Here is a 24,620-nt window from a genome sequence, read left to right on the forward strand (position 1 = left end):
CTAGGTCCATCATGTGAAAATTCAATTATATGTTTCATTTCAGGCAGCACTCAGGATCACAGAGAAATTTGCCATATTTACAGAATATATAAGCAATTACAAGACAGCTTCCCACTACTATCTAGGAAGAGCAAGTGTCCAAGAAAAATACAGCAAGAATAGTACAGCTTGATCTTTGTTAGCTCGTATCTTAGAAGAGTCACGTGGTTGATGTGCAGCACGCATTTCCACCTAAATAATGATGAGAGCCATCAAACCGAGGTCCTTTCTTCTTCTAGAGTCGTACGCTAACTGTCCTGAAACAGATATTGTTATTAAGGAGAATTACAAAATTATCATTTAAGGAAGATAAGCAAGTGGAGGGGCAACATCTGTGCATCACGTGCTAAATGTAGTGCAGGGGGAAAAGGACCCAGCAATTCAGAGAAAATATAAGATGGTAAAAATAGTGAATCTCATCCCACTCTTGATTGGAAGGCACTGTGGTTTTTTTCTTGGATAAAGGGAAAGGGGAAAGAAGAGCTGTTCAGCTTATTTCTCCATGGCCTTTAGCTGTAAACCTTATCTTCGTGAGAGCTGACACAGCGCTGAGAAGGATTGCAGCCCGGAACCCCACCTGCCATGGAACAGGCGTGAAGGAATGGGCTTTCTGGGCTGCATTTTGATGCCTAGCGCTCAGTTCTGAAACCGCAAACTTTCAGCACGCCTGTTTTCTGTGGAACGAGTGTTTGTCGGGAACAAAAAAAACCCTAACTCATTGGGATCTCTTGCACAGGTGACACTGGTGTGGGGAAGCAGATCTCTCGAACAGAATGGCCGGTCGCTGTCTGGATGGTGGTGAGAGCCTCCGCTGCAAGGGTCCTTGCAACAGCATCTTCAGCTGGATCGGGTGAGACGCTCCAGGCTGCTGTTCTGCTGCATGCTTATAAGCAGCTGAGCTGTGGTCCCATGGGACCGCTCTGGCAAATGCATGAGCTGTTTCTATTACCTTAAACTGTGAACTAAGCATCTCCTACCTATATTAGCGATGTACACAAGACCGTCCTACGCGAGCATCTGTCGGAGCAGTTTCTACTGAACATCTGTAATTCTCTGTGCACGGTTTGGTCAGTTCTGCAGGCAGAAGGGCTTGGGGCAGCTGCTGGGACTGCCAGGTTCTCCACCTGGGCTGTTGTTCTGCATGCTGGAGCGTGCAGCTAGTGCCTATCAGCTGGGCTCTGCACAACAGGCGCTGCTCAGGGGGATTTCTCTGCCTTCCTAGACTTCCCCCTGGAGAGGTCCCGCAGCAATAAGTGAAGCGCTGTGCTGTGCTATGGGGTGACTCCCTGTCCCAGGTCAGCTCAGACAATGGGTGGAGATCTGGGGACATCCTGGACCACCCCGGGAGCTGATGGCTGAAATGCGGTGGGTGTACGCACAGGCGCTGCCCTGATACCCGGCTACCCCGTGGTTGTAACTGTGGGACAAACTTGAATTTGTTGTTGTAATTTATTATTATTATTTAAATTCCACATATCTTGCCACGAGCCTTTCATGGAGTGTTGCTGTGACAGTATTCATACTACCACTGAGATTGTTTTGTTTGCATTTTTTCTAAAATGGACTCTTCTCTGGGTAGCTCTGGAACTGACTGTCTCAGATTATTCATATGGGCCTCAATTTCTTCAGCAAACCAGTGAACTAAGTGTTATAATTTGCATCAATAGGAACAAAATTGCTTATCTCAGCACTGTGTACCTTTAAAGGCCCTCTGAGCTCCCACCCTGCTGAAACACATATCCCACAGAGTAACTCAGAATGGTTTGCAACCCTGCTCCGTGCTCCTTGTCCTGTTTAAGGGCAGGATGTGGCTGCTAAGGATTTGGCTGGTCTATGAAGGCATTTGAGGCTTAGGTCAGCATGGTCCAACCAGCTGCCTTGACCGCAGGCAGACCTGGCCCATTGCCCTTCTCCTGGAGGAGACAAGGAACAGCTGCTTCAGCTGCAAACTCAAATGGGGCCGCTGAAGGTTTCCTCCTGCACCGGCCCAGATGCCGGGCAGCGGGAGTGATGGCTTCAGAGTGGCGTGGGAGCAGCCGGGCAGCGCTGCCAGCCCCAGGGCACGTAGGTGGCAGCAGCTGGGCTGCCGGGCTGGCACAGAGGCACCAGAGTCTGCTGGTGGGGGGAAAAGGCTGTGGTTGAAAGAGGAAACTTTTGTGAAATGGAGGCCTGGGGCAGCTACCTACTGAGCTACAAGGCGCTCAAGTTGTCAGCCTCTGAACTGGCACTATAAGCCTGCAACTATGTATATAGAGAGAATATATATATACCCACACAGAATAGATTCTGCTATAGAGTGTTTCTAACTGTGTGCATGGCTAAGAATTAGTGCAGGGAACAGATTAGTAGCAAGCGGTGCCTGAACATGTGCTTGTCCTCAGATATTTTAGCAAAATAAAAGGGATTGCATTGAAACAGCAGGGGAAAGTTGACTTTAAAATGAGGAGATGTGTATGGTTTAAATATTCCATAGTGATGTCATGGCAGGAAGTTAAGTCCTATTTTTTTTTCTGGTTTAAACTTAATGGAAAGGGTAAGAAAATATTTCAGCTGTACAGCTACTGCTATGCCTCGAAGTGGTGTGCTGCACGGAGCAGCTGTGTCTCTGCATGTGCTGTAATACACAGCATACATCCCCACGCACCCTTGGTGCAGAAGTCACTGTTCCCCTGCGGTTACGAGGAATTACACTGCCATGATCCCATTGCCAAATACGGCCCACAGAAGTCAAAGTGTACACATAAAAAAACCCACTAACGAATCCTTGCAAAATCCAGAAAGGTAAAAAATATGTACTGTTATCTGTGTCCTACAAGGGGATGGGCCAAAAAAGAGAGAACCTGTCAGTGACTACTTGTAAGTCTTAAAGCCCCCAAATCTATGAATCACTACTTTCAGTGCTTCCCTGGATGTCATGGTATTTTCTCAAGGAGGCAACCAGCCTCATATGCACTAAGGGCAAAGCAAATTTCTGTGCTAAATATCCCAAACTGCATACCAGATCAGGTTAGGTATTGATGGCAAAATGAAAGATGATTCCAGAAGATAATGTATTGCAAGAATCGCACTCGGTCTGATCAAAGAAACTGTTTCAAAACTGGATTTAAACCCAGAGCAAGTGCTCAAACACCCTGCAGTGAGACAGGCTGCCCAGGCTGCCCCTCTGCCCCAGCCCTCTGTGCCGAACAGAGGCTGCGTGCGTTACTTAGCTGAGGGCAAGCACTGCCTGGGATCTGACACAGCAGCAGTGATGAGAAGTGGGGAGAGAGAGAAAGGAGGTATTACTATTCCTACTTACACCTACTTTTGACTCTCCATGTTTGTATGGGCCTTTAAGCTTTTTATAGTTGGCCCAAGTGCAGCGAGAACAAATCAAGCAAGTAGCTGGACAAAGCCTTTGCATATCTGACCTGTGCCAGCGTGGGAGCATCCAAGCTTGCATCCAAGTGTGCCTTGGGATCCAGCAAAGCTTTCAGGAAAGATTTGACACTTTCTTTTTCATGTTTGAGTGGTGCAAGTAGCAGCAACCCTGGATATTGGTTTGTTAGTAGATTGCGTTATTTGAAAGGCAATGTTTTGATTATATTAAGTAGCTGTCAGCCTCAGATGTTGTTCAACAATTTGAACTGTTGATCTTTTACATGGATTTTTTCCTGAAAGAAAATATTTAGTTAACGCTCACCATTAAATCAATGAAAAAAATACACTTTCCTGGCATATATTCTCTTTGATCTTTAGTAATTTGCAAGCATCTCTGTCCATACTTGTGTTTATCATCTCCATAGTCACTGTGAGAAAATGCTATTTTCACTTTTTTCTGGCTTATACTTGTTTATATTTGTTCTGACATGGTCAGCTTCTAGTATTACATGTGGTTTAAACAGAAAAGACATGGTGGTAAAACAAAATTTCTATGATTATTTTGTGGGTTACCCTTAAATTGACCGGTATAGCTTCAGAAGTATAAAGCAATTAGTGGGAAAGGGAGAAAGGGCTGAGGCGCCTGGAAGGGGCATGTGGTCAGCCCGTTTTCCAGAACTCCTCTCAGGAGATCACCCATGGTGTTTGAAACTTGCTGGCTCACCAGGGTGACCCATTGGTGGGGATGAACGTACAGAAAACATCTGCTTCTTTAGACCCTTGTCTTGTGAGGACTCAGCATATGCTTCGCTCCCTGACCGTAACTAGCCCTGCTGAGTTTGGTAGGACTGTGTACATGAACACAGCTAAGTACAGATGGGAATGTGGCCTTCAGCATTCATTTGTCCAAAAGCACAGATGGAAAATCAGGTCCATTTTTTTCTCCTTACGAATCTCGATAGGAATTATCATGTCATAGTGTGCTCTGTCACCTCAAGGTATGTGGAGATCAACACAATTTTAACCAGGCACATAAACAACAAATGGAAGGTTGTATGACAGCTTTAGAAGAGTCCCTTGGGGCTGGGAATGTGTCCTGAGTCCTGCCCGCGTCGGTTCAGGAGCCACCGAGAGGTAACTGAAAGGGTCTTCTCACATGGCAATCTGCACAGGTGCAATACTGGCCTTTCCAAAGTCAGTTCAAGCTTCTGCTTGGTGTCAACGTGGCCAAGATTTAACCTTAAATAGTTCTAGTATTTTGGATAGACACTGCTTATTCTTTGGAAAAAAAAAAACACAAAACCCAAAAACCAGAATTCCCATAGATTCCTTCAGAAAGGACTATTACCGTGGTTCTCACCATGCCCTACGTGCTCCTCTCAAAATGGCATTGCTGCCCAAAGTGTTGCTTCCTAAGCAGAGAGACTGCAGGTACATTCGCCTGGTGGGCAAGGTACATCTCCGCCCCCATGTTGCCCGTCAGGCTTTTCTCTGCCACCCTCTTAGAGATCCAGCCGTCTTTTGCTGGTTTTCACTGCCATTGCTGATTTACTGGTGATGAGTACTGAGGAACTCTCGTTTTGGGTTTGTTACAGCGTCACAGAAACGTGTGTGCTGGCTGCTCTCAAAAGACCTGGTGGTTAAGCCTTTCAAATCCCCCATGAACCCTGGCATGGACCAGCTCTCTCCGAAGAGACACCTTCAAGATCCAGAGTCTTGGACTTGGCAGTGGAGCCTCCTGTCAACATCTGGTCCAAGAGAGGAGGGGAGGTAGGACTGGAAGGGTATATTTCTTGTGCCTGTGCTGTCTCTCACAGATCCTACAGCTGCTGATGGTAGTGTTCAGAAGTGTGAATTTGGGCAAACCACTGAGGACTGCTGAAATTTTGATGCTTCTAGAGGCATTATTTTGAGGTCTTAAAGGTCTGTCTGCTTACGTCAGAACGGGTATCCACATTCAACACATGAGTATATTCTGTTTATTAACTGTTATGTATTAGCTTCAACAAGCGGGATATGGTTTTCTTCATACAGTCTTCCTTCACCTACAAACCCTTCTGCTTCTAATAGACACGGGAATATGATGAAAGAGAATATTCTGTGCCATTCCAGAGAAGATTAGACACATTTTTGTTTGCTAGTGCATTCCACTTCCAACATACTTACTGCTGTAACACCTGGGCCAAAAAAGATATTTGGTAACCAGAGAAGTAACTTGATAAAGTTACGACATCTGGAGGGGATTGCTATTGCGTTGCTATGTGTTAGTCCCACACGGTGTGACTATATATACAGTCAGTTAGAGTCCCAGGTTTATATATTTGATGAGGAGATGAAAATGGGATTTTTAGTAGGAAAACAACAGAATGGAAAGGCTTCAGAGGGGAGATAGTTTATTCTCTAAATTAGATTTTTTTTTTATCATGTGAGGCAATGAAGTGTTTTGTTTGTATTAGTTAAGAAATTGTTGTAATCGCTCAGCTGTTCCTAATCAAATCATACAGCTAATTGTTTGAAAATGTTTGATAACCAAAACCATTTGTAAATGCCAACACTTTTGTACACTTCAGCAGAAATGAACCTCTGCTGAAAATTTGTACCAGAAGTATTCTTCGCCGTGATGATTTTTCTCATGCAGCAACTTTGTCCCAAGGCTAGCCATCACGGATCAATAATTAGTACCAAATAGCTGGTGGTCAAAGAGAACTGTTAGAAAGCATTGTGTGGGCCGTAATTTGATTAACAATAGCAAATTCTTTTTTGTAAATCATCTGGAATTAACACAATGAACAATCTAGGAATTACAACTCATATCTGGAAATGCCTAACATTTCTGGAAACTTACGTTTCCAGAAACAACTAATGGTTGCTGTGTTATTCATTGTGCTGATTCCCAGATGACTCGCCGCCCAGAAAAAAGAAAAGAGAAAAGGCTACTGTCTGCAAGTAATTTGCAAGTAAGCCAAGTGCAAGCAAGCCAGTTACAGTATAGAGCAAAATATTTCCAAGATTCATCTTCGACTCTGCCCCGTTGAAGGCATGGCTAAAGTCCCCATCACTTTCAGCAAGAGTTAGAGAAAACTTGTTTAGAAAATGCAGTCCTCAATGTCTTTTTCTGAGTATCTTAGTTACTAAGGTAGTTATTTTCTCCATTTATGCTGAAGCAGCTTTGGACTCCCTTTTTGTCACTGCAGCAGAAGCTACACCAGCTCATGGCCAGAAACCTCTCTCAGAGGTGTGTTCACATTCTTGGCAGTGAATTAAGTTTAAACTGATCCCTTTCAGAAAAAAAGGAAGGGAAATAATACTGATAAATGGAATAAGACAAACAAAAGATTTTATAATGTGCAAATAATACAATTTAAATTATTGCCACAGAATTAGTGGTCCTAGTTATGATGTATAACTTGCAAGTCTTCCCAAAAGCTGTAGTACAACGCTCATTGCTCACTTTAACACTTTTGAAAATCCTGCGCATACATTTTCAGGAATGCGAGAAACCACCACAAAATAAGCTTGAGATTGCAGCCCGTAGTTATATATGATCCCAGCTGGACTAGTTCAAAAGAAAGGTAGGTTAGTTTTAATAGATGTCTGAGTATGTTTTGGTTAGTGCATCCAGCTCCTTGTTAGTCCACATTACTCAGTTTTACAAGTAATCAAAAGATTAACAAACTACCATCCAAGGTTATTCAGACAGTAATGTTAGAGAGCTTGGCTTGATACTTTGTAGGTTGGATCAGTTCCAATGTATACTGTTTTTTTAAAAATCAGCAATAGGAGAAAATGAGCAAAATGTAGTTCTTTGAAGATAAATACATAAAAACGTATAAGTATGTTTAACGGCAATGCCTCTTACTTGCAGCATGAGAGGCAAATCCTCAGAACCGTGCCTGGACGGCAGCCCGACCCAGCAGCCCCTCTGAAAGCGCCGTTTCCTGGGGCAGCAAAGGTCAAGCACATCTCAAAACTGTACTCTGCACAAGTGCTTTGGGAGGTAAGTGTGAAGATAAGTAGAAAATGGGAGAACCTGTGTGGTTTCGTTACCCAGAGAAATCTCTGCTGCTATTCCCAGCGGTTTTGTTTGTCCTTCATCAAATTTACACACAAATGACTCCAGTGCAACAAGAGGTTAAGAACACACAGGATACGTCACCCCTTGCCATCATCCGATGTGCAGACTTTCTACAAAAAGGGAGTGATTTTTAAGTCCGATGACATACCACTCTAGGAACATAACCTGCAAAACATATTGTAAGAGAACAGAGTAAGTAGTGATTTAGCAGGTTTGAAACCAAGGGTGAATCCCACCTCCCACCAAAGGTGTGGCACAGTGCCAGGGGCCAGGTTTTACCCGGAGGTTATTGCTGGTGTATCACACTGTACAACAGGGGAGCCAGAAAGGGGACTATTCATTGCCTTTTTTTTTTTTTTCAAAGTAATATTTGTGCCTCTGAATGTGTCTGCCCTAAGCTATTTGGAAAACGGGGTGAAAGAGGCCACACGCTCCCGCTATTCCTTTCTGGTCGGCTACTGTTGCTGCTACCTGCAGATTAAGTGCTGGAAACGTTATTACACAGGGTCTTCCTTGGGAGAAGAGTGGGAGGGGAAGGAGAAGCAACCCTGTAGTTGTAGAAAGGCTCCCTCTGCTCCGAAGGCTGCTGGCACCCGATAAACAGCGCGTGTAGCAGCCGTTTAACCCACGGAGGTGTTCTGCCTCTTGTAGAGAGGATGGGTTGTCCAGCCCTGCCTTCCAGACACTTCTTGGTTTTGAATGTACCCTCTTAATTTTAATTTCAAACAGTTGTCACAGCATTGCTTTGGTTTGGTTGAACCTTCTTAGGGCTCCGAATAGGAAAGTGTTCTAAACACCTCCGAAGTTGCCTACTGTGAAAGAGAAGCGTTTATTCTGTTACCAGAGGGAAGCCGCTCTTCTTTGTGCTTCTGTGGGTTTGGGCGCCGAGATCCTTCAGCAAATTTACGCTCAGGCGTCACCTGCCTAACCCTGGAGGAAATCCTCCCAAGTCTGCCGCAGCACTACAGCGCTGCTGTCTCGGGCTTCCCAGCGCCCCGGCAAGATGGTCCCTAGGGAAAAGCAGGTTTATCAGCTGGCACAGGCTCCGGGAGCATAAACCCTAGTGAGATTAAAGCACTAGAATGGACCGATTTGTGAGATGAAATGTGGTGTTCAGAGGCCCTGAATGCCAGCAGCAAGGCTGGGGCTTACTCATCCAATGCAACCAAGCTGGAAGAGCCATATATTTCCTAAGCCTAAATTAGCCCGCAAACTTTATTCAGTCCAGCTTCTTTCCATTCCAGCCGATCGTACGTCTTTGCTTCTTGACCGTGAATGTGGAAACAGGCGGGTTGTGTTCCTGCAGCTCTGCAGAGCACCCCGTGCACTCTGGTTCCAAGTCAGTCGTAGCAAAGGACCATGCTGGGGCTCCAGGTCAAGCTGCGGAGGCAAGTCTTACCAGTGCCCATCGCATCCTCTGCAGAAGGGCCCACAGAGCCACAAGCAAGTCATCTCGAATGCCGGTCCCTAAGCCATGCTATTTTGAATAAAAGTCATAAATTGTAGTAGAAGGTATAAATCCCCTATCGATATTCTGCACCAGCCTCAGGCATGGGAGAATAACGCAGTGTTAGGGCTGCTGAATGAGTGCTCTGTATGCACCGAGTCATTAAAAACCTGGGGAATAGTCAACCATGACTGCACAAAAATAAATATAGAGCCGACTGTAAATAGTACCCCTTCACCTGCTTCTTCAAGTAGAAATTTATAAGAATGTTTGTTAAAGGGAATAATTTTTTTTTAACAGGGAGATTTTGGTCTATTTCAATTGGAACCATATGCTTGGTCTTATGCTGCTCAAAAACAAAGTCAGTCTAGTTTTAAATTTAATACACTGTTAAAAACACCTAAATAAAAATCCGAGTGAATGTGTTAGGATACAAAAAGGATATTTTCCAACTCCTAAAAAACACATCTGGGAATACAAATGACTTTTACTATAGAAACGTGTTTTGTTTTATTCTTTATTTGCTACTTTGGGAAAGGTATGGGTAAGAGGAGATTAAACCAGTTAAATCCCAGGATTTTATTTTTTGTCATTTCCATCTTCTCTCACTTTTATCTGCACAAAGGATACTATTATAAATCTTTCATTTTTGTCTGAGGGAGAAAATAGAAAAGCTAAACTGTTGTGGAGACATGTTTAATAAAACTATGTACAGTTGGTTAGCCTGAACATGTAGGCTCCCACTCTAAATTCACAAGCAGGGACTTTAAAGAATTGGTGAGAAGAGGAAATTTGATGACTAGTCAGTAAAAAAGGATCTAGCTTTTATTCAGGAATTCATCCCTGATCTTAACACCTAAGATTATGTGTGTAAATCAGAAAATGCCATCCTTATAAAGGTGGCAAAACTGGAAATTATATAGTGTAAAATCTGCATAAATTGTTGGGGAACCGACCTAGAGAATAGGCCTGGTGAAATTCAGTTTTTAGAAAATTTAGATGTTTTCAAGACCCTGCCTCAAATGAACACATTAGATCACAGGACTGCAAATCCTGAGCAACTGTATCAATGGATTAATCCCGTTGGAAATGACATCAGCATTTCTCCAGCAGACTCTCTTAGATTTCTTCCAAGGCTTTTATTCAAATTCTTTTCCAACCCTGCCTGAGCAGAACATGTCAGGTTTTAAGCTTTTTCTGTTTTGTAAGAGAGGGAGAGAAGGAAAGAGAAGAAAATTTGTGTTTTTTTTTTTAAATCCTGAAATAAATATTATTTTATTCCTCACAGGTTAGAAGCAATAATATCATGAATAATTAGTGAACTATGTTTCTGTAACATCTGCAAAGTATATGTTTGCACATACAGCCTTTTCATGTTCACGTAGAGCATTAAATATAACACAGAAAGGACTGAAAATCAAATCAACATTTTAACAGCATGATACGCTGTCTCTGTAACAAACCACATCTACAGTAATGGGAAAACTTCTCCCCGTGCTGGCCAATGATGATGCTTGTTAAAGTGTTTTCATTTCCACCGCGGAAATGTTATTACTTCCACTTCGGGAACCTTGCTGAAGAAATACTAGCGATATCCCTTTGGGGGTTCGAGGTTTTTCATCAACAGACAGCAACTGCACTAGTATAATACCAGTAGATCTTCATCCCTCTTCATCTCTCTCTTAATCTCTTCCCTTCTTAGGAAGCATCCAGCTGCATCACTTCTCTTTTCAAAAATAACCTGAGCACATCCTCAGTTTTCTGCTTTAAGCAAATTATATTTACATAAAGTAAACCAGCACCCGCTACAGAGAAGGGCTGTGGTAAAATCTCTTTCTGTATTTTCCTGCCAAGGTTGAGCTCATTTTGGTGTTGGCTAAAGTTGAAGTAGATTCAATACTAATTGCATATTCTTCTGAGGCAACCAGCCCGACAGACTCTATTAGTTGTATTCACTTTAAGCCTCATACCCAACACTTCCTTTAGCTACTCGTGCTTTTTGAATTCGTTTTACTGTATTGCTTATCCAAGAAGGGCCAGTGCTACAGGACTGAGAGGACTCTATGCCCAGACACAGCTGTGGTTTCAGCCTGAAATCTGTGAAGAAGAAAAGGGTTATTGGAATCTGTCAGCCTTAAACATAAGCTAACAACAAAGTTGTTTTCTCTACAAAGTTGTATTTGAGAAATCTCTTGTTCGGCTGTTCCAATTCTGAATTAAACGCACCTTTCTGAGAAATTCAAAATCTCAGTGTAACCGCAGACAAGCGCGCTGGTCCTGGAACATTCAGTACGGTTCGTACTTCAGCATATCCATTCCTAATTTCTGTTGTATTCCAAAGTTACACTGAATGAATATTAAGTGCTTTATAAAAGTTTCATTCGACAAAACTTTTTTTATTCTGCAGAATTTCTGGTATAGTCTTATGGCAACTTTCCTACAAAAAGCTGGCATTATTCTTTCATGGGCTATTTCGTGCCCACCTAACTCGATGCCATTTGAGCATTTAGTACTACACCCTACAATTAGAAATTACACACGCATACTTGTTAGTCTCATGTTTAAACAAGGTATCTTTATGTAAAGCTATAGAACAGTTCCCAGCAGGAAAACAGAAGCCAGTAGTCAGAAAACAACATTTATACCTTAAAGCCTGTGGGGCCTTTAGGACCATATAACATATATCTGTTCTCCAAATTAATGGCCATTTACATCTGAAACATTCTGATGCTGCAAAGTTTACCGTCATCTGAGACAGAAATAGCAAGCACATGTGAGCCAAGAACCAAAGATGAAGCACTGCTTGCAGAGGAAGATTATGCAAACGTCACCTGAAATCCAGTGCCGAGCTGCGTATTTGCCATCAGTTTATAGGCAATTTCTGGACTGGAGGCTGATTTTTGGTGCTGTTGCATAAGAGGTTATGCGGAGTAAATTCTGCAGTTCTTTATAGTACTATAAACCTAATACTGTTCAGTGGAAAAACAATGGCTTTACCACAGCAGAGTACATCATGCCAAGTATTTGTAAAAAGACAGTATCAGTATGCTGCTTTATTTTTGTTTCCAGTACTTTTTCCTCGTTTTATGCAAAAGGAATTTTTAAATGCTTGAGCAGGCACAGAGAGTAAAATACTGTCATGCTGAAATCAATGGGCCTTTTGACAATGCCAGGATTTCAATGAAGGCCTTCATGGGAGCGTGCCACAAGGAGCAGCTGTTTCTTGGATGCATCCCAAAAGCTCCCCAGATATCTGATCTCATACAACTACCCCTATGGGTTCCCAGCAGAAAATGCAATGTTCAGCGGAAAATGGCTTGCTCTCCTCTCCTCCCTGGTTCTCTCCACCCCGCGTTTCTGGTATTCCTGAGAAATTCCCTTCTGTCCTCCTTGGGTTTTATTGCCCTCTGTGCCTTCCAGATAATGCCAGAAATGACTTTTAAAAGCTCTGCATTGACACTGATTTTTATGTTGTTATTTCAGCCATTGCTGTGGTGTTCCTGCTGCTGTTAACTGTGATGAAAATGTCTGACCCTCCAGCCCAGGTCTTGATGGATAAAGGTAATCGTTACTTTCAGTGTCTGTCTTTCAAAAAAAAAAAAAAAAAATCTGATTTTCATTTGTATGCACGTGGTTTTATGGACAGTTTAAGGGTATTCATGTTAGAGTATCTCACTGCAGTCTTAAGACTTTTGTCTTTTAGATGTGATTTTGGAATGAGTAATGGCTACTCAGGCACAGTATTGTTCTGTCATTGTGAGCCTACACGTTTTCCATTGTTTGATGCTTTTCAGTTAAAACTTAGGATTCTGTTGCGTTGTAATCCTGAACCATAATAGGTATTGCCTTGGATCAGGCTGGTGTGTATTTTTCAGCAAGCTCCAGCTTTTACCAAAGCTTTGCCCGCTGAGCCACCAAGGCTGCAGATCCCGTATTGCAGACTTCCTTCAGAAGCAGACATTCCCAGTGGGTTACTTGGGGAGAGACTATTTTGATGTAAATTTTAAATAAAACTTGGATAATGCACGTTGGATCGAAAACAGCAGTGGCCGGGAGTCGGCAGCTGCAGCAGGGAGCAACAGACACCTCTTAGACTCTTAATGTATGAAGAGACGGAGAAAAAGTATTTACTAAGGTTGAATTTTTTGCCCACTGTGGCACTAGTGAAAGCATAACCATGCTGACAAAGCTATAGCTGAGTGATTTACAGTGTGGTACTTCCATGAAGAGACCTCAAAAGTGGAGTCCACCACAACCCAAGTATCAGCCAAACCAGTCAACTGGCAGCAAGGCCAGCCGGGGTGGAAACTTATGTAGATAAAGTACTATGGCTGGCAAAGAATTGGGAACCAAATAAAATATTAGGTGAAAGAGGAGCGTCCTGGGAATAAAATTGTTTGAAAGAGCCCCTGTTGGCAAACACAGACCAAGGACGAATGCCAAGCAGGCTCAGTTGAATAAGCTTTAAGCCTTTTATAGAAAGCTGAAGCACAAAAGCTTAGCCTAATCCAACCTATTTATATGAGTGTTTTCTGAACTTAATTACAAATTTAAAATGTTTCCAAATGTGTGGAGTGTTTCTGTTTGGATAGCTTGTCTGGCCGGGGTTCTCAGCAGTGCAAAAGAAGTTGCCTGGACTCTGCAAACATTGCTCACCTTGAGGCGTATGTGCGCGTGGCCTTAACGGACTCTGGGGCTCGGAAAGTCTACTTAAAGCAATTCAGCCAGTGAAGGGTTCCACTATTACCCTTGCTGTCTCTGGGTTAGGCTTTTGTTGGTTGGCTGACTGGTTGGTTTAGTTTTTGCTCTTGTTTCTTGGTGTTTGTTAGTCTTATGACCTCCTGCGCTGACGTAAAGCACCTCAGTAGGTGCTGAAGTCAATAGCTGGGAACACTGATAGCACAGGGTATCATTAAGTATTAAAGGCCACACTGACAGTGAGAACTTGCATCCAGTGCTGCTGTGTTGTACTTGAAAGGGCCTGGCCACGGAGTTAAGCCCCATCACTGAGCTCCCAGGAACCTACCGACCTACCCATTGGTAGCGGGGCACCTGGGAACAGAATCAGCAGCCAGCCCCCAAAGCCAGCTACGTGGAGAGAGGGGCCTCGCCGGAGCCTCTCAAGGAACAGCAAGTGAAGAAAGGAGCAGCTTGTGGAGCTCGGCACGCTTGAGCTGGAGAAGAGCAGATGGTCTCTGCAGCAGCTATTTTCTTCACATGTGCGCAGAAACAGGATAGCTTGCGACTAGGGAACGAAGCCGCCACGAGGGAAGGGGCTGGAGACTCTGCGTTTGAAATGTAGGTGTCTAAAGTCATGGCAGCAGGAGAAATGGTAGAGCTGAAGTCCCCTGAGCCGCACAAGGCTCTAGTCTACAATGCCCAGCATAATAGTGAATAAAGCAGCGATAGAACATAAGCGCCTGGCCTATTTCCCAACAAAGTTAACTGAAAGCATCATAGTTACTTACAACATGCAGAAAGTATCAGGATGACAGTTAAAATATTTACAATAAAGAGGCGATATAAATATATTTGCATGCAAAGCCCTCACAAACAGCAGTGGGAGGGAGTTTTAACTCTGGATGACTGCAGGATTTGGTATAATCTCTGCTAGCTGGTGCGCTTTTCCATGAAAGAGGAAAGATGATGTGAAAGGAGCTGGTAACTTTACAGACCCTTTCTTTTTGTGATCTCGCCTTGATTTAACAACTCAAAAATAGTAAAGGCAGATTTATACTAGTTACGTGCAAGGTTCAACCCTGCTGTAATCCAGCTACTGGATTCATGCAGAATATCGCTTCGTGAGAGAGAAACGCTTCAACTTTTACGTAGTCAGCCCCGTAGGATGAACTGTGTTTGGATTTTCCTAAACTCAACTGACATTTTGTTTAAGAACAGATTTTGTGTGTCATTTCCCCGTCTTTACCCTATCAAGGTGTATCTACTTCAACCTGCGTCTTTCTCCGGACGTTTTTAATCAGTGACAAACCACGCGCCCTCAGCGACCAAGCGCGTTCGCAGCTCTGCTGTGTTCCTCTGCCCCGCACCCTGTGTTTGCTGAGGGGCACGCGGGGCCGCCGTGAAAATTAGACTGTCAGCAAAGTAGTCGTTTCTAACGGGAAAGTGGGAAAAGCGGAGCAATTCCAGGTTGGGGGGGGGTGTTTATTAAGGGGAGAAAGGTGTACGTGCCTCCCCGCCCTCCCCGCGCCGGACAGCCCCCGAGGGGGGCGATGCCCGGGGGCGGTGCCCGCCGGGGCCCGGCGGCCGATGCCCGGGGCGGGGGGCGGCCCGGCGCGGCGCGGGGGCCGCTTCCTCCTGCGCGGGCTGCCCGGCTCTTAAAGGCGGCGCGCCGGCAGCCGGCCCCAGAGCGCCGCCAGGCCTCCGCCCGCGCTGCGCGACGCGACCCGGCCCGGCCCGCGGCGGAGCCGGCCGTGCCCGCGGGGCGGCAGCGGCGGGGGCCGGCGAGCCCCATGGGGCGTGGGCGGCGCGGCCGGGGGCAGCGCGGCGCCGCCCGCCCCTAGGCTGCCCGCAGCATGCCGGCAGCGCTGCGCCTGCTGTGGCTGGGCTGCCTCTGCAGCCTCTGCCGCGGGTACTTCGAGGGCCCGCTGTACCCCGAGATGTCCAACGGCACCCTGCACCACTACTTCGTCCCCGACGGGGACTACGAGGAGAACGACGACCCCGAGCGGTGCCAGCTGCTCTTCAGGGTGAGCGAGCAGCGGCGGTGCGGCGCGGCGGGCGGCGGCGGGCTGAGCCTGCGGGAGGAGCTGACGGTGCTGGGCCGGCAGGTGGAGGACGCGGGCCGGGTGCTGGAGGGCATCGGCAAGAGCATCTCCTACGACCTGGACGGGGAGGAGAGCTACAGCACCTACCTGCGCCGCGAGTCCGCCCAGATCAGCGACGCCTACTCCAGCTCGGACCGGTCGCTGAGCGAGCTGGAGGGCAAGTTCCGCCAGGGGCAGGAGCAGGGGGGCCGGGAGGAGGCCCGCCTGGGCGACAGCTTCCTGGGGCTGCTGCTGCACGCCCGCGCCCTGCTCCGGGAGACCCGCCACATCTCCAGCGGGCTGCGGGACAAGCACGACCTCCTCGCTCTCACCGTCCGCAGCCACGGCGCCCGCCTCAGCCGCCTCAAGAACGACTATCTCCGCGCCTGAGCCGGGACCCCCCCGCCCCGCCGGGGGCGAGGGGCTTCGACGGCGCCCTCCGCCCCCGGGAGGTGCCCCGGGGCGAGCGGAGGGCGCAGCGGCGGGGCCTGGCTGGAAGGAGCACCGCCTCGCGCAGATGCATCCTTCAACCCAGAGAAACTTATTTATTGTACTTGACTTCCTAAGCAAACGGTGCGTTTCTATAAACCGGGAGGTTAGAGGTATGTTTAAGTTAATATCCCGTATTTAAAGAAGTACTCTGTGTTATCTGGTTCGCCTTTGGGTACAAAGCGAAGTAAGCTTTCTCGTCTCCGATTCCCTGTTGTCGGTTTATGTAGCGCCTTTTCTACCGCGGCTCACCTGCCACAAGTGTGGGTAAAGCGTGGTGCTCGCCAGCCGCGTCCAGACTCGCGTGTAGCGGATACTTAAATTTCTTCCGTTGTTACTCTCCTCCAGGGTGACACCGCTGGCCCTCTATTACCTTTCTTAAACTTTTGTAACGGTATGTATTCTACGCACGAAAAACATTGTTCTACTACGCAACTTAAGCTGTGATTGCCATTCGCGTTGTGAAAGACGGGAACTATTCTGGCAGGATTTGTACTCTTCTAGGCTTGCTTATCTGTGACTCTAAGCTATCGTAACCCCCAGAGCCAGCCAAAAAGGCTTATGTCAGATCCTGACAATGCCGATGCGGATTTTTATAGTAAGAAGAAGGAGCCCGAGCAGTGATGGTAGTTTCAGATCCCAAATTTGAGAGGCGGGTGTCTTAGAGCATGTTTCTAAAGCAGCCAAAAACGTTTTGTCTGTGCCAGCACAGTGACATGTCTTGTTGGTGCCTTTGTACTTTTGCTAGCTAAGCTGTTAATAAAGTTATTTGTGCTCCTAGACAATAGCAAAAGTGCCTCGTGGGAATGAGGGGGAGGATTGTTTGGGGTTTTTGACTCATTGCTATTTAATTGTCAATTTGGGGTAATATGGCTACTAGGTTACAGATACTGCAGGCAGAATCACTGTTTGGATGAAAGAAGTTCATATGATGTTCTAATAAATATTTGAAAACAATGTTAAAGCGCTTTTTTTTCTTTTTATTGTTCTGCTTGAGACTCTCTTGATTTAAAACACGCTGTTACGTAATATGTCTTTTCAGCAAAAAATTGGGAGTATGTAGGTCTTGCCAAAAGAAATAACTTGCTTTTTAGTAAAAACAAATAAAAATTTACAGACTCAAGAGGTAACCAAGTTTTATTAAAAGCAACGATACAGAAGGGCGCGTAGGGTGGATTTCTTTGGAGTTTGTAAGCCTTTTTAAGAAACTAGCAACCTCATGGCACTAGAAGAGAAGCTGTTTGCACATTTGAGGTCTGATCTTGTTAACCCTACTTGCGTTCAGTTGTACTTCAGTCTGCAAACCATCCAGCTGGTAAGTCACTCGGAAGTGCAGTAGATCAACAGAAGTCGCTTGGGACCAGAGCGCTGAAGGCACTGGGAAACGTCTGATGAAGGTACGTGCTTACAGAACCTCTGGACCATCCAGGCAGCTCACTTTTGCTAAAGGCAGCACGATGTAGCTCCCTAGCAGGTTACTTGAGATGTCAGTTTGCACCTTTAGATCCCCAGTATTTTTGAAGGTTTGCCTGAAAAAATGGAAACATTTTATTGATTGAGTTCATTGGAACAATTCAGTGTTATTTTCAAGCGTGTTGTCAAATGAGAAGGTATGACAGGTTCTAGCTCTTAAAAATAAATTCATTTGTGATACTTTCCTTGCCACTAGGGTTAGATGTAACAACACCAGAGCGAAAAGGGCTGTCGGAGTCACTGAGTCTTCTCTGCCCGCTATCCCGGCAGACATACAGCGTTTCTGGGATGGACCAAGTTCTAGAAGTGCCTGAGGGTTTCGTTCTCGTCCAGTCTCTCCTTTCTCTCTGCATCTTATCCCTTCAGAAGTAGGTGCCACAGATGTCGTGCGGTTCCGTTTGTGCCCAGATGTTTCTTAAAAGACATTTTAGTCTCTGCTTACTCACTTTCTGAGTCACTGGGTATAACATAAGCTGTAAACATCAGTAAAGAAACTGAAGTGGCAGGCCATGCTGGTTTTCTTAGCCATATGAGAACAGTATTAAAATCCTGATAGAAAACTAGTAGCAGTAGTGTAAAATAGAGCTTCTTGAATAAGCTTGGAGCTGCTTGGCTATTCTATTTGCAGTCGCAAACTCCTAGTCAAGCTCAAACTATCCCAAAGTATTTAGCATACCAAGAGGGTAACCGTTTGCAGAGCGCTTACTTTTCAAAGCAGGAGATTACGTGACAGGTGGAGATTTACAGTATAACTCGTTCCGCTCAATACCCCGGTCTGTAAGTTGTCATCTAATGAAACAAAACTATGGTTTTTCAAAATCCACGCTAATGTTTCGTATGATAAATATGAATATTTTGATAAATATCTCCATTGATTTACGTTTCAGCAGAATATAAACATTTTTGTATTTGAAATTGAAACAAAATCAGAATTCTGCTCTATGACATTGATTATAAAAGGCTTTAAATGTACACATTTTCTTTGTAAAAGAACATCTCAGTCTGGTCTATGCATAAGTTCACATGTTTAGTAAAAAGGGTCAGTCTTATGTGGATTTTATAAAGCCAGTGCAAAACTTTTAGGACATTTCGATCTACGTGAATTTGATATACATCATTTTGGCTGATCTAAGCAAATGTATCTGTTAAACGTATCTGTTAAATATATCAGTTTTGAGTCAGAGCTGACACCTTAAATGGCCTTTCTAAATCTGCAGTGCCTGCAAGAACTGGGTGTTCAGTGAATCCAGCAGTTTTAAAGTTTTAAATTTAAAATATTTTTTTAAAAACTATGAAAACTACATTGCAATCTTATAATTTTTGCTGCTTTTGCTTTTTTGTCTGATACAACTTGCTTCATTAGAAGAGATGAAGATCCTCGGGTTTTATACAACCTACTTCAAATAGTAAAGGGCTTTTTGTCATTGAAAACTCGGTAAGGACATTTAAGCAGAGAGCTTTAACAGGATGATTGTAGCAGCTGTTTTGACCCAATAGCTCCTTCTGTTGTGTTTAAATATTGCATCAGTATTGGGCTCTTTTTTTCTTTCCTTTTTTTTTTTTTTTAATGCAGAGGGTTGAACTAAGATTAAGCTGACTTGGTCTTTTTTTGTCGTGTTCTGGAGATTTTTCAAAATGATATATTGTTTTCTGAATATTAAAGAATTAATAGTACTGAAGAGCAGATGACAATGTTTTCTGGAAAAAAAATAATCAAGTAATGCAGTGGGAACAGTCATGGAGAGCTTACTTAATGCTTCAGTTTTCTTTGCTACTCAGCCTGTGATGTAACTCATCAAGAGTCAAAGCAAGACATTAAGAGACAAGCCTCCACTCCTCTCCAGGTAACTTACTTTTGAAGGCAGTGCTGTGCTGTAGACATTCTGCTGACTACTGATAAACACACGGAGAGGAAGAAGCTCCAAGTGTGAACATGGAGCAAACTGTGCTGTCTCCCATCAGCACTAATAAAAGCTTGGAAAAGAAAAGGCTGCACAAATGGCAGCATTTGAGAACAGCCACATCCATGGCAAGTCGATGGCTAGGAATTCAGGGGGGTGGTGGTGGAAATTGCAGCTTTCTAAATTGCAACTTCCAAAGTTTCACAGGTTGACCTACCCAGGGCCATTCTGAGAAACAGGAAAGTCGAGGGAAGCTTCCGAAAGCACGGTAAGCCTCTCAAAGAGCCTGTCTGTGCCAGGCTGGGTGTATGAACTGAAGGTAAGTTGTTGCACCTATAGGTTGTCGTCTGCTCAGATGCAGGTTGCCGAGATGTGTACCTCAGAAGCAAAAAATATACTTGCTTAGTTAATAGACACAACTTGGTGAGCTATAAAGAAAGCATCAGCTCTCGTTATAACCTTACCTTGAAAACTTGTATTTTGTGGAGAAATTCTGTTAGGTCTGTCTGTTACTGGTGGTGTAGTTGTTTATTCAGATGGGCTTCGTGTTACTTTACCAGCTTCTTGCTCTTGCTTACGGGATATTGCTTTTCTGGTTGGTAAAGAAGTTTTCTGCTAATGCTGAAGTGTTGTTGAGTGAAATGTATTTGACAGCCATTATTCCTGAAGTAATCCTGTATGTTCACAATCTGGCATTTTTCTATCTTTTAAAATGTATTTTTACTTACAGCCCATTGGGGAATTTATTTTCTATTACTTTGATTTTTGGCAAGCCATTAGCAAAAATTGAACAATTTGTGTGTCCGTATTTCATTCCTGAAGTATGTGAAACTGGCAAAAATACTGACCCCACTACATCCTTTTTAAAAAGCTTTTATTAGAATATATACATATAAAAAGACTATAACTCTGTGCTTATTTTATTTTCTTCATAAAGTTGTCATCCTGCCTACAAGATCAGTTTACAACTGGAAAAGGCAGAATCTAATGACTAATTCTGTAACAAGAAAAACATATGGTCTCTATAATCATTACATTTTTAATGATGTGGCTTGGACAGAGTCATTCATGGCTTGTAGGGTCATTCGTCCTTGAAAACTGCCTTACCTTAGGGAGGTATCGCTGGCAGTCTCCAACATGCCATTAGCATTCTTTCATAAGAAAAGACAATGCCAAGCGTATCATATTTTCTCAGATTGCAACCTTCCTTAGGCTGTATGTATACTTCTTCTAAGTGCTTAGAAACTGCCTATGTAACAGTAATTATTCGTGTCTGAACTCTCTTGAGGGGAAAAAAAGACTCCTTGGAGAAGGCTGGCTTAGGGAGAGATTCATTATCCAGTGCTAGATATTGGCAAGTGCAGGATGACCAAAAAAGCTAGGTACCTGCATTGTATTTTTCATACTTTTTCCACACTGCAAACATTTCACTGTGATGGGAGTTACCGCCATAAATTAGTTTTAGTGTAAATAATAGAGACTTCACTATAGACAGACTGTCCGAACTGCAAGATGTTTTTATCTGTCTGCTTATCCTCTCTTCTCAAAAATAACATGACCAAGATTTTTCAGTTTAGTGCTAGGTCCAAGACAATTAGTTCAGTGGGCCTTTGGTCTTCAGTTCTCGGGTTTCTTACTTAAATTTATCTAAGAGCTTGTTATGCCTTTACCTGGGTAATGATAAAAAAATTCTTTCCCATATGCTTTCTGTGTTGACAGCTCTTTGGATAATCAAGAGCAGTCAACTTTTCTTGCTAGCAGGCTTTGTCCTTTGTTATGAATATGAATTTGTTTCTAATTTCATGTGATTTAACTGAGATTTGTGTTAAAATTCAGAGTAATATGAGTGCATATGTTAAATATCTTGCAAATTATTTTTATGTTTTGATGCTTGCTTACAAAGTAAGACTCTGGATTCTAACAGAGGCACAACAAAACACACGCTAGTTCATAACTGGGTCAGCACACAAGTCAGGATGCTATTAAGTTTGTAATTTTAAATAATAACTTGCATATCCTCTAATTTCAGAAAAGTAACCCTAGAAAAAACAGAGTGAATGAAGAAGAGGTAAACCACACTCAGTTATTTTTCCTGATACGAGCGCAGAGGGATAAATCTGACCGTGTGCATCCAGAATGAACTGAAGTTCACCCTGTGCTCATTTACCTTAGAAGCTAATTTGCAACCGGTCCAAACTTTTGTTTCTAACATTTCTATTTCTGTGGCAAGTAGGGTTTTCAAGAAGCCAGGCACACGTGCAGAGCTGAAGCTTACAGGACCAGGAAAACATCATTATTGTTGGTACCTCTGACTCAATTGGGAATGCTGGTCTATTTTTTTTTACCTTTTACTTTTTACCCTTTTCTGTCATGTCAGGGTAACAAATTTATTGGACGAACATTAGAGTTTGCTGCCTGAGGATGTTCTGCTTCTTACGCTGTTTGCATGTTAGCCTGTGACTTTAAATTTTGCAATGCCCTTTACCTACTAATTGCTGCCATCCTTAAATTTATTTGGCAGTAACTTACTGCATAGCCTAGCAGTCGCATGGAAACCTACAGCATAACCCCCACAGTTATCGTACTTCCCCATACGAATGATAGCAACAGAGTAAAGCCCAAAGGGAATCGGTGAACTGATCCTGCACTACAGGATTCAGCAAAACGATGTTGTGACAGTAAAAAGGCACCATGTAAATGTACTGTAAAATAAATAAGGTCCAGATTTTCATTATATAGCACTTCTGACATACCTCTTTTAACATTCATTTTTTTGTAGATCCTCAGCAAATACAAGCACAACACTAATGAGTCATATTTTGCTGAGTTATGTCATCTTGAAGGCAGTTTGTTTTTATTTCCACTCGGATAGGATACTTTTCCACTGGCGTATTATGTAACACTCCTCATAAAAATAGAGACCCGGTCTTGCAAACACCTTGGAGCGCTCCTGTTACCAAATGAGACTTAACGACCGTTTCAATACTCGCACCCTCCTTATTATGCTTTTAATACCTCGAAACCTTCCCCTTTTGGCTTGAAAAAGTTCTCCATTCTTGGTCTATGTACAGCTTTTCCTCCTAAGGTCTAAACAAAATTTCTTCTGGTTCTTTTTTTTTCAGCCTGATGGGGATTTATAATGTATGCTTGTATACTTAGTTTATGTTAATAACAGATTTCGCTCATTAAAAACCTCTAAATATATTATTTAGACACAACTTGATTTGTTTCTCCACACTTGAAACAAATTGATTTACTTGATTCTCCCTTTCATTAGTAAAAAAAAGAAATTAATTACAAACGTATACAATATAAAATGTTTTCTTTCAGCCAGTATGCATTTAATAGGGTGTGCGCTGGTTCTAAAAGAAAACAAAGAAGCAAAAATACTTAAGAAACCTAGTGTTAATGTAATAAGGAAACTAAAACCACGGCTTCTCAAACAACAATCTACATTCAGCACAGGCAAAATGTTCACACTGCCCTTTCCTAAGAGCTGCTACTTGCAGATTAGCGATTGACACAAGGAATAAGGTACGTACTCTTTATAAAATATCTGCAGGTACAGAATTCTCTTTTTTTTTTTTTTTTTTAATGAGGAGTAATTAAAACTCTGGAATAAATACATAAAGCAATTTGAAAACAGTATATATTTTGTAAAGAGTATGAAATGAACCCAGTTATCTGCCAAACATCCAATCTATCAAACCTTGAAAATAATTTAGTGTTTTCAAGCTCCTGGTTTCAAATAACATATTTAAATGGAGGGGGGAGGTATACATTTGTTACTTATTAAGAAAACAAAAAATACAGGAAGCCAGCTATGACAACCAAGAATGTGTGTGTTCCACAGAGCAAATGGGTGAAAAACGAGGCAAGAATGTGAAAGAAAGGTGGAAAATGGATTTGGGACCTAATTTGAAATCAACTGATTCCTACCACTCTTTCCTTAAAAGAAAGTAATGCATCCAACTCCATGCATTACAGCACTGCTTTGGCACGTGAACATAGCTTTTTATTGAAGATGTTGAATGATAACTACCAACAAAAAATATTTAATTTCCTATAAGTCGCAGACTCAGTCTTAGCCCTTTTTAACTGCCAAAATGCTTAGTCTCTAAACAGTCATTGAATATTTTCACTTCTGCATGTACTTGTTTCCATCCAACTAGCCAACTTTTCATCTTTGTCAATGCTTTACTGTCTGTGAAAAGTGCTGCTTAGGCAACATTTATGTTGAAGGTTTCCCCTTTATTGGTTATACTGTGGCACCAGGACTTTTCTGGGTGCTTTGCAGACCACAGTACGGCCACTGAGCGTCCAGTGGAGCAGGTGCCTCTTGCACAGCTGGGAAAAAGCTTCCCATCAGGAGGAAAATAAAGGTTTTCCTTTTCCTTTTTAGTTCAGCTCTTCTTTTTCATGTCGGTCATGCCACCAGCTTATGCATACTGAAGAAGCTGCGGATTCCAGACCGGTACAAGCTGAAAACTTGAAGACCAACATGGGCCGCTCCAGCCGAAAACTGGTAAGTGCTATGTCCCACCATTGCCTTCAGCAACACAAGCCATATTTCTGTCTGTTAGAACCTCCATCCCTTCAGCCATGAGAAACACACTGTTCAAATAAATGCAGCATTAACGTGTTTGCCAGCCACAAGGTATTGGGCACTAAATAATGAGGGTATGTTAATGCTGTTTTTAAATTTATTCCCAGAAACTTATCTGCCTGAAGCTTACTGCTCACAAGACTTATGTGACAGGAAAATAATCTCATAGTATCATAGAATCATTGAGGTTGGAAAAGACCTTTAAGATCATAGAGTCCAACTGTTAACCTAACCCTGCCAAGTCCACCAGTAAAGAATGTCCCCAAGCACTGCATCTACACGTCTTTTAAATACCTCCAGTGAGGGTGACTCCACCACCTCCCTGGGCAGCCTGGTCCAGTGCGTCACCACTCTCTCAGCAAAGACGTTTTTCCTAATATCCAGCCTAAACCTCCCCTGGAGCAACTTGAGGCCATTTCCTCTTGTCCTGTCACTCGTCACTTGGGAGAAGAGACCAACACCCACC

General features: G+C 43.5%; 1 protein-coding gene across 1 annotated transcript; it reads left to right on the forward strand.

Annotated features, from left to right (window-relative positions):
- Positions 1-15,454: 15,454 nt before the first annotated feature.
- FIBIN (fin bud initiation factor homolog) lies at positions 15,455-16,075 on the forward strand. Its single transcript, XM_059826148.1, has one exon. The coding sequence runs from the start codon at positions 15,455-15,457 to the stop codon at positions 16,073-16,075; it is 621 nt and encodes a 206-aa protein (XP_059682131.1).
- Positions 16,076-24,620: the final 8,545 nt, after the last annotated feature.

Source organism: Gavia stellata, chromosome 17 (genome assembly GCF_030936135.1).
Source record: "Gavia stellata isolate bGavSte3 chromosome 17, bGavSte3.hap2, whole genome shotgun sequence".
In the NCBI taxonomy this organism is placed as follows: Eukaryota; Metazoa; Chordata; class Aves; order Gaviiformes; family Gaviidae; genus Gavia; species Gavia stellata.